Raw genomic sequence first — 10233 nt, 5'->3', positions numbered from 1 at the left:
CCACACTGCTGTGCAAATCAAATAGAAAGTGCTATCCGGAAGACCACTATCTGCAGTTGAATAAATCCCAGCCACAGTCCATTAATTTCCATTTTTATACATAAAAATGTCAAGGGGGACCTTGGAAGTTGGAAATGGGCGTGCAAGCCTTCGCACTGTAGTAGTCAAATAAACAATAAATAATGCAAAAGTAGCTTGAGGAGAACTAAAACGGAGTGTGGAGACGGCAGGGACTTTGCACTGTTTATTTGGATTGTGAAGTCATGTGATCTGAATCCATTAAGTTGTACAAAGTGCAAATTCAGTGTAAGAAACAGGGTTTACAAATATGTACAACACATCTTTATGGTTCAATTAGTTGTCATTTTCATAGATAAGTGGTCGATATATGGAGGTAGATATCCGCCAAAATAGATTGTGAGTCTCCTAAATACGTGTAGAATATGTTAAGGGCAGATATCTAACTCCATATTGGAGGTTGTACCAAGATGTAGCAGTATTGTCCATGCACTAAACAGCAGTCTTGCGCGTTACAGCATTGAGAAAGACAAGCAGCATCAGAATAAAATAGAAGTTTCCGGATGCTTGACATTTTGGGATAGAGAGAAAGTCCCTATAGGAAAAAAGCAGAAAGTACAGTAAACGGTTTCTTCTTATTCCTGAAGTTTCAATGGAGTTCAGTTGAAATTTAGTAGCAACATTTATATTAAGACTAGAGAACAAATGATATAGCACAGTTGTTTCAACATATAGCTTAAGTTCCAAGTTATAGCAAAATATACGATTAAATTCTTAATTGTGCAGAAGATCAAGTATGCTGTTCTTTGATAATAAGAAAACAACTTCAACCTATCAGGACTGTGAGAAAACTTACCCCAATGGTAAAAAGGAGAGCAAAAAATGAAAATGAAGGAGAAGAAAAAATACAATATTGGTCCTTTTCAACGAGTATGGATCAAAAGGTAAATAATGATAAACGTACATGGCTATTGTCTCGAGCTGCAGTACAACAGAAAGTAAGACTACGTAAGATATCTTAACTACCTTAACATTATAATAACATAAATTATACTTATTTAGACTAATCTTCAGCTCAAAGCTATCCCATGGTTTTACATTTCCCAAAACTTAAGTCAAGTTATTTTTCGTTCTTCTAATGTGCAATATATTATAAAATAAAATTTAAAACAATTTGCTCATATATAATATATTAATTTCCTTCAACTATGCAAACACCAAGATATTTTTCACAATAAATATAGGTGAGTTGATATAGGTAGTGACATGACATTCATACAAAATAGAATCAAAACAAATCAAAACGGCAGAGAGGTTTGGAATATGTATCCCTGTTTGAGTCGATAGACAGAGATCGTAAGCTGGTAGTACCAGAGGTCAACTCCCGTACTGTGATGTAGACTGTAATCGGAATACACATAGCACCGTGATGACCCAGAAAAAGCACAGGTTTGTCATGATGTAGTACACAGCTCTTTACTGTTGGTGGTGATTGTCACTTCTTTGATCCTGAAGGAGAAAAGTAGAGCATGGAGAAGCTACAGCGTAAAAGACATAGAAAACTGTGCTGTGTAGCTTTAAATGCGGGTTTTGTTGAGTTGACCTTCATGACACCTACATTTGAGTATTAAAGGCAGAATTAGAGGCTGTGTCCAAGGAAGAAGACACACACACGCACACACACGCACGCACGCACATGCACACACACAAACCTGAAAGTCCATCGGTCTGGACAGATCATGTAGCGGCTTTAGTTGAAGTTCTAGTCCTTTAACTAAAGTGCCTGTAGGCCAAGGTGAAGGAGCAGGAGTCAGGGATCTTGGAATGAATCCATACAGTAAATCTATGTGTTCGACAGACACATAGGGTTGGCCTGGTGGGTGTGGCTTCCGATGCTTCATGTGTTGGCGTTGCCAGCTGCCGATTGGTTGTCCTCAGCGTGCTTGAACATCAGGATGGAGTTGTATATCTTGAGGGCAGGACCGAGTTTCACGCTCATGATCTTGACGATGTCGCGCTGGGTCAGCAGCAAGAAGGCTTTCCCGTCAATTTGCTGTTGGACGACAACCAATCAGATTACAGCATGGGTCAACAGCTGATATGCAGTCAATTGAACCCAGTGAGACAGAGAAAAAAAATCCCTCTCACTCTCTAAGGGCTATAGATCTTATCTGCCACTATACAGAGAGTATGAGCCGTTTGATCATTTATGAAACGGTAATCATGTATTTATCAGTTGGATCAGATGGTGAATGCTTGTTCAACGACTAAACGTGCAACTCACATTTTGTGTATGTAAAAAGCACAACTGTGGAGTGTTAACTGGGATTGGTGAAAAGGGGATTTCAATGACCAAGAGAGCGATGGCAAATACTGTATTCAGATTAGCTGAGATGGCTGTGCTCGGAATGCTAATCGCTACTGCTACTAGCATTTAATGAATTGCTTTGGATTCCAGTCATGTCTCCTTACCTCGGTATAATTATCAACTCAAACCAAACATAGTGGACCAAACATAGTGGAGATGAAGGAAGAAAATCCATTTCTCTGAGTGTTTTGTTGCAGACAGCAGCCTAACAACTATACGTTCAAAGGCTATTCCACACCTGTTTCCCCTCATTAGTTTAGCCGTATGGAGGAGGGCCAGCATTAAAACTATTTAGATTACTTCGGACGGGGGGGACTAGAGAAGGACTAGAGGGGACTAGAGGGGGACCAGAGAGATACCAGAGGGGATTAGAGGGGGGCCAGAGGGGACTAGAGGGGGACCAGAGAGATACCAGAGGGGGACCAGATGGGACTAGAGGAGGAGGGCCAGAGGGAACTAGAGGAGGAGGGCCAGAGGGGACTAGAGGAGGAGGGCCAGAGGGGACTAGAGGAGGAGGGCCAGAGGGGACTAGAGGAGGGGGACCAGAGGGGACTAGAGGAGGGGGACCAGAGGGGACTAGAGGGGGACCAGAGGGGATTAGAGGAGGAGGGCCAGAGGGGACTAGAGGAGGAGGGCCAGAGGGGACTAGAGGAGGGGGACCAGAGGGGACTAGAGGAGGGGGACCAGAGGGGACTAGAGGGGGACCAGAGGGGATTAGAGGGGGGACAGGGGGGGACTAGAGGGGTGCCAGAGGGGACTAGAGGAGGGGGACCAGAGGGGACTAGAGGAGGAGGGCCAGAGGGGACTAGAGGAGGAGGGCCAGAGGGGACTAGAGGAGGAGGGCCAGAGGGGACTAGAGGAGGGGGACCAGAGGGGACTAGAGGAGGGGGACCAGAGGGGACTAGAGGAGGGGGACCAGAGGGGACTAGAGGGGGACCAGAGGGGATTAGAGGGGGGACAGGGGGGGACTAGAGGGGTGCCAGAGGGGACTAGAGGAGGGGGACCAGAGGGGACTAGAGGAAGGGGACCAGGGGGGATTAGAGGGGGACCAGAGGGGATTAGAGGGGGGCCAGGGGGGGACTAGAGGGGGCCAGAGTGGGACTAGAGGGGGACCAGAGGTGGACCAGAAGGGGACCTGAGGGGATTAGTAGGGGACCCGAGGGGATTAGAAGGGGACTAGAGGGAGATTAGAGAGGGGCCAGAGGGGTCTAGAGGAGGGGGACCAGAGGGGACTAGAGGAGGGGGACCAGAGGGGACTAGAGGGGGACCAGAGGGGATTAGAGGGGGGACAGGGGGGGACTAGAGGGGTGCCAGAGGGGACTAGAGGAGGGGGACCAGAGGGGACTAGAGGGGGACCAGAGGGGATTAGAGGGGGGACAGGGGGGGACTAGAGGGGTGCCAGAGGGGACTAGAGGAGGGGGACCAGAGGGGACTAGAGGAAGGGGACCAGGGGGGATTAGAGGGGGACCAGAGGGGATTAGAGGGGGGCCAGGGGGGGACTAGAGGGGGCCAGAGTGGGACTAGAGGGGGACCAGAGGTGGACCAGAAGGGGACCTGAGGGGATTAGTAGGGGACCCGAGGGGATTAGAAGGGGACTAGAGGGAGATTAGAGAGGGGCCAGAGGGGTCTAGAGGGCAACTAGAGGGGGACTAGAGGAGGGGGACCAGAGGGTGGATAGAGGGTGTGTCATCTCTTACCTCCTCTTTGAACTGCTTGGCTTGTTCATCACAGCCGTGAAGAGAGTGGATGAAGTCAGCCACCTGGACAAAGACATGTAGAAGACAGACACACTGGTTAGTGTTTGGGAGACCATCTCAATGGAGAGCATCTGGTGGAGTTACCATAGTAACACTTTGCTTGAACCTTCCCAGTCATAAGGCCAACACCACAAGTCATGACTGGTTAAGACATCCGTTATGTCATTGTTATGACAATGTTATGTAGGCCTTATGATGAGGGGTTGTAACTGTTAATGGAAAATCAACAGACATTAGGGGATCAGTGAGTGATGTGTGAAGCTACAGCCCATTGAGTCTAATTATTAACACTCAGAAGAACAAATCATGTTGATATTGAGAACGTGTTTGCCTGTGGGCACTGACATTTCCTGATGCTCTAAAGAAGCTAGCGATACTGCCATTCCATCAATACAAAAAGATGGCTTAAAAAGCAGTCAAAACATGAATAAATCAAAGCGTAGACTCAAAGTGAAGGGATAGCGTTCAATCCAAAGCCACACATATCCAGTGCCTCCTTGGGCTTCTATTGAACCATTTAAGCTACAGGAGTTGGAAAGAGTGAGCAAACTGAAACTTTCTGAAGAGGGGTTTGGAAACTTCCAATAATAGCCCAGGGTAGCTGGGGTTCTAGCGGGCCTGACTGCAGCTGTTACTGGGAAAACAGCCAAGGGAATTAAAGGAGGGTCAGAGAGCGTAAGAAGCTCCTGTATGATGGATATCGACTGCTTTACAACAGAAGACAATCTGCTGGAAGCCACTGACGTAAGACAATAGCCTTTAGAAATCCTGTATCCTGCCAAAACCTTGTCAAATGAGGCTTTTAAAAAATCTAATGAAAGAGATGGCGAGGCGTAAAGTGCCACAGGATTTGCTAGTGAAAATGACTTCAATTAAGTACCCCAAAAAACAACAAGGTAACTCTTCCTCCTGTGTCAGGACATACTTACCATAATGAAAACATGGAAATTAGTCATCAAGCTAAATTACCGGACACCAGCAGAACAACCAGTTTATTCAGAGTCATATTGAACCATCTCAGTACGGATGGCTGAAACCTCGAGGTTAGAGAAACGAGGCCAGTAACCGGAGGGTTGTCGGTTCAAATCCCAGTGCTGACTGCAAATGTATCAATTCTGTGCAAATGGGTAAAAAAAAAAAAAATGTATTGTATTGAGCATGGCCCCAACAGCTAAAACAAAAGCCACACGTGAAGAGAACACCGACTGCATCCGTGTTACATGAGGGTGTGATAAACAGCTATTCAATATAGTACATTATGAAACAGCTGTTTGTTCCAGTCCAAGACCCTTAGGTCCTCATATCACCCAGCTAACACCTCCCAAAATCTAATACTTTACTGTGCATCACTGGCCAGTACAAAATAAACACAAATGTCCCTTTTCACCCAGTGTTAAGCACAAGCCCTGTTGGAATACTCTTAAAATGGATCCTTCCTGCCTTCCTTCCTTGACGTTATCGCCGATCTGACATGACATCTCACACGCATTCACACAAAACTAATCCACATTCACATACATTGCATATGCACACACAAATGCATACGGACAACACATTTACACTCAAACTGCTGCTACTCTGTTATTTATTGTACTTCTCATTATTATGTAGCCTGATGCCTAGTCATTCTATCCTGCCTTCATTTACATAACTACCTCAAATACACCACATGACCAAAAGTATGTGGACACCTGCTCGTTGAAGATCTCATTTTAAAATCACAGGCATTAATATGGAGTTGTCCCCCCCCTTTGCTGCTATAACAACCTCCACTGTTCTGGGAAGGCTTTCCACAAGATGTTGGAACATTGCTGTGGGGACTTGCTTCCATTCAGCCAGAAGAGCATTAGTGAGGTCGGGCGATTAGGCCTGGCTCGCAGTCGGTGTTCCAATTCATCCCAAAGGTGTTCGATAGGGTTGAAGTCAGGGCTCTGTGCAGGCCAGTCAAGTTCTTCCACACCGATTTCGACAAACCATTTCTGTATGGACCTCACTTTCTGCACAGGGGCATTGTCATGCTGAAACAGGAAAGGGCCTTCCCCAAACTGTTGCCACAAAGTTTGAAGCACAGAATTGTCTAGAATGTCATTGTATGCTGTAGCATTAAAATTTCCCTTCACTCGAATTAAGGGACCTAGCCCGAACCATGAAAAACAGCCCTAGACCAGTATTCTTCCTCCACCAAACTTTACAGTTGGCACTATGCATTCAGGCAGGTACCGTTCTCCTGGCATCCACCAAACCCAGATTTGTCCGTTGGACTGCCAGATGATGAAGCTTGATTCATCACTTCAGAGAATGCATTTCCAGTCCAATGGCGGCGAGCTTAACACCACTCCAGCCGACCCTTGGCATTGTGCATGGTGATACGGCTGCTCGACCATGGATACCCATTCCATGAAGCTCCCAATGAACAGTTATTGTGCTGACGTTGCTTCCAGAGGCAGTTTGGAACTCAGTAGTGAGTGTTGCAACCGAGGTCAGACGCGTTTTTACGTGTTTGCGCGCTTTGGCACTCCCGTTCTGTGAGCTTGTGTGGCCTACCACTTTACGGCTGAGCCGTTGTTGCTCTTAGACATTTCCACTTCACAATAACAGCACTTACAGTTGACTGGGGCAGCTCTAGCAGGGAAGAAGTTTGACAAACTGACTTGTTGGAAAGGTGGCATCCTATGACACTGCCACGTTGAAAGTCACTGAGCTCTTTAGTAAGGCCATTCTACTGCAAATGTTTGTCTATGGAGATTGCATGGCTGTTTGCTCAATTTTATACACCTGTCAGCAACGTGTGTGGCTTAAATTGCCGAATCCACTAATTTGAAGGGGTGGCCACATTATATATACAAAATTGAGCACCTCGTACACCTGCACATTGATCTGGTACTGGTACTCCCCGTATACACTGAGTGTACAAAACTTTAGAAACAGCTGCTCTTTCCATGACATAGACTGACCAAGTGAATCCAGGTAAACGCTCTGATCCCTTATTGATGTCACTTGTTAAATCCACTTCAAATAAGTAGATGAAGGGGAGGAGACAGGTTAAAGAAGGATTTTTAAGCCTGGAGACATTTGAGACATGGATTGTGTATGTGTGCCATTCAGAGGGTGAATGGGCAAGACAAAAGATTTAAGTGCCTTTTGAACGGGGCATGGCAGTAGGTGTCAGGAACAATGGTTTGAATGTGTCAAGAACTGCAACCTTCCTGGGTTTTTCACGCTTAACAGTTTCCCGAGTATCAAGAATGGTCCACCACCCAAAGGACATCCAGCCAACTTGACACAACTGTGGGATGCATTAATAAACAAGGGCCAGCATCCCTGTAGAGTCCATCCCCAATAATATTAGGAACGTGTTCCTAATGTTTAGCTACACTCTTGTGTATTTTATTCCTGTTTTACTATTTTTCTTTGTATTATTATAATTTTGTACTCTGATTGATGGAAAGGGCTCGTAAGCAAGCATTTCACAGTAAAGTCTACACCTGTTGTATTCGGCACATGTGACAATAAACATTTGATTTGATTGGAAGGAATAAGGCATTTTAAGAGTATTTCAACAGGGCCACAGTGGTTAGAGGGCACTGCACATTAAAGTCAGTGATAGATGTTAATGGAGCTAGAGGATGCAGTCTCTACTGGTTATGTGTCTGGGGAGAACAATAAGGTGTTTCCAAGAGCTGGTACAATGACCTCATAAAGTATTCATACCCCTTGACTTGTTCCACATTTTGTTGTGTTAGTCTGAATTCAAAATTGATTAAATGTATACCCCATAACGACAAAGTGAAAAGTGATCATTGCTAGACAACCATTTTCAGGACTTTATGTCAAAACTGTAACTCGGCCAATTGGAACATTCACTGTCTTCTTGGTAAGCAACTCCGGTGAAGATGTGGGCTTGTGTTTAAGGTTATTGTCTGGCTGAAAGGTGAGTTAATCTTCCAGTCTGGTGGAAAGCAGTCTGAAGTAGTATTACTTTAGTGCCTTGTTGCAAACAGGATGCATGTTTTGGAATACTTTTTCTGTACAGGCTTCCTTCTTTTCACTCTGTCAATTAGGTTAGCAATGTGGAGTAACTACAATGTTGATACATCCTCAGTTTCCTATCATGGACATTAAACTCGAACTGTTTTAAAGTCACAATTGGCCTCAAGGTGAAATACCCGAACGATTTCCTTCCTCTTCGTCAACTGAGTTAGGACGGACGCCTGTATCTTTGTAGTGACTGGGTGTATTGATACACCATCCAAAGTGTAATTAATAACTTCACTATGCTTAAAGGGATATTCAATGTCTGCTTCTTTTTATTTTTTTACCCATCCACCAATAGATGCCCTTCTTTGTGAAGCATTGGAAAACCTCCCTGGTCTTTGTGGTTGCATTTATGTTTCAAATGTACAACTCAACTGAGGGACCTTACAGATAAATTGTATGTGTGGGGTACAGAGATGAGGTAGTAATTAAAGAATTATGTTAAACACTATTATTGCACAGAGTGAGTTCATTAAACTTATGTGACTTGTTAAGCACATTTTTACTCCTGAACTTATTTAGGCTTGGCATAACAAAAGGGGTTGAATACTTGACTCAATACTTGACTCATATTGACTCAAGACATTTCAGTTTTTAATTAATTTGTAAAAATGTAGAAAAACAATTCTACTTTGACATTATAGGGTATTGTCTGTAGGCCTGTTTAATTTTAAATTCAGGCTGTAACACAAGAAAATGTAGAAAAAGTCAAGGGGTGTGAATACTTTCTGAAAGCACTGTGTATCTGCAATGCAGAATCATGATAATGCAGCGCCCAAAGCTGCCGCCTTGAAGCAACTGGCCAGTAGCCTGTACTGAGGCAGACCTGGGCTCAAGTAATATTTGGCTTCCTTTAAATATTGAGTGTTTGATTGAGCCTGCCTAGAGTGCCAGATGGGTGGTGTTTGCACCTTTGATTCTATTGCTTTCAGAATCTGAATTACTATTTGAACCCAGGTCTGCAATGGTAGGTCTATTCAGGCTGAATTATTCTGCTAGCCTGCTACCTGAGTGTCATGTCAAATACCTGTCCTCAACAATAGAGAGCATAAATGTCAGTTTGTATACAGTACATTATAGTGAGGAGAGGCATCTGAACTGCGACACACTTAGTCTCCAGGACAGGATTAGTAAAATTCTCTATTAGCTAAGTGCCATTTATGGAAGTTCAAAACATTCCATTACATATTTCTAGAGTGGGTTGGAATTCAATCAGAAATCTTAATTTGTGTCGGAATTATTCATGAACGGAAACAGTTCTCCAGTTCCTATGAGGATGTTATTAACAATGAGAATACTTTGCATACACAAATCACCCACTTACTACCAACAACATCAATTTGTAGCTTTTGAAAAAAAATCCCAAACAATCACATACAGTGCATTCGGAAAGTATTTAGACCCCTTGACTTTTTCCACATTTTGTTACGTTACAGCCTTACTGTAAAATGGATTAAGTTGTTTTTCCCCCCTCATAAATGTACACACAATACCCCATAATGACAAAGCAAAAACAGTTTTAAATTTTTTTTGGGCAAAAAAGCCTAAGTATTCAGACCCTTTACTCAGTACTTTGTTGAAGCACCTTTGGCAGCGATTACAACCTTGAGTCTTCTTGGGTATGACGCTACAAACTTGGCACACCTGTATTTGGTGAGTTTCTCCCATTCCTCTATGCAGATCCTCTCAAGCTCTGTCAGGTTGGATGGGGAGCATTGCTGTACAGCAATTTTCAGGTTTCTTCAAAGATGTTTGATTGAGTCCAAGTCCTGGCTCTGGCTGGGCCATACAAGGACATTCAGAGATTTGTCCCAAAGCCACTCCTGCATTGTCTTGGCTGTGTGCTTAGGGTCGTTGTCCTGTTGGAAGGTGAAACTGAACCCCAGTCTGAGGTTCTGAGCGCTCTGGAGCAAGTTTTCATCAAGGATCTTTCTGTACTTTGCTCCATTCATCTTTGCCTTGATCCTGACTAGTCTCCCAGTCCCTACTGCTGAAAAACATCCCCACAGCGTGATGCTACCACCACCACACTTCACCTTAGGGATGGTGCCAGGT

The 10233-nt window shown here is 44.4% G+C and overlaps 1 protein-coding gene across 4 annotated transcripts in view; it reads right to left on the bottom strand.

Annotated features, from left to right (window-relative positions):
* Positions 1-229: 229 nt before the first annotated feature.
* Positions 230-10233, bottom strand: part of LOC115195569 (lethal(3)malignant brain tumor-like protein 4) — a 148523-nt gene continuing 138519 nt past the window's right edge. For all 4 annotated transcript variants that reach the window (XM_029755553.1, XM_029755554.1, XM_029755556.1 and 1 more), the window contains 2 exons: positions 4084-4146; positions 230-2071 (listed from right to left, as the gene is read on the bottom strand). In XM_029755553.1, the coding sequence (XP_029611413.1) occupies positions 1916-2071; positions 4084-4146 (219 nt within the window). In that variant the 3' untranslated portion in view covers positions 230-1915. The remainder of the gene's footprint in view (positions 2072-4083; positions 4147-10233) is intronic.

This window comes from Salmo trutta, chromosome 6 (assembly GCF_901001165.1).
Source record: "Salmo trutta chromosome 6, fSalTru1.1, whole genome shotgun sequence".
In the NCBI taxonomy this organism is placed as follows: Eukaryota; Metazoa; Chordata; class Actinopteri; order Salmoniformes; family Salmonidae; genus Salmo; species Salmo trutta.
The sequence above is the reverse complement of the archived record's forward strand: the minus strand, read 5'-3'. Positions and strand labels throughout refer to the sequence as shown.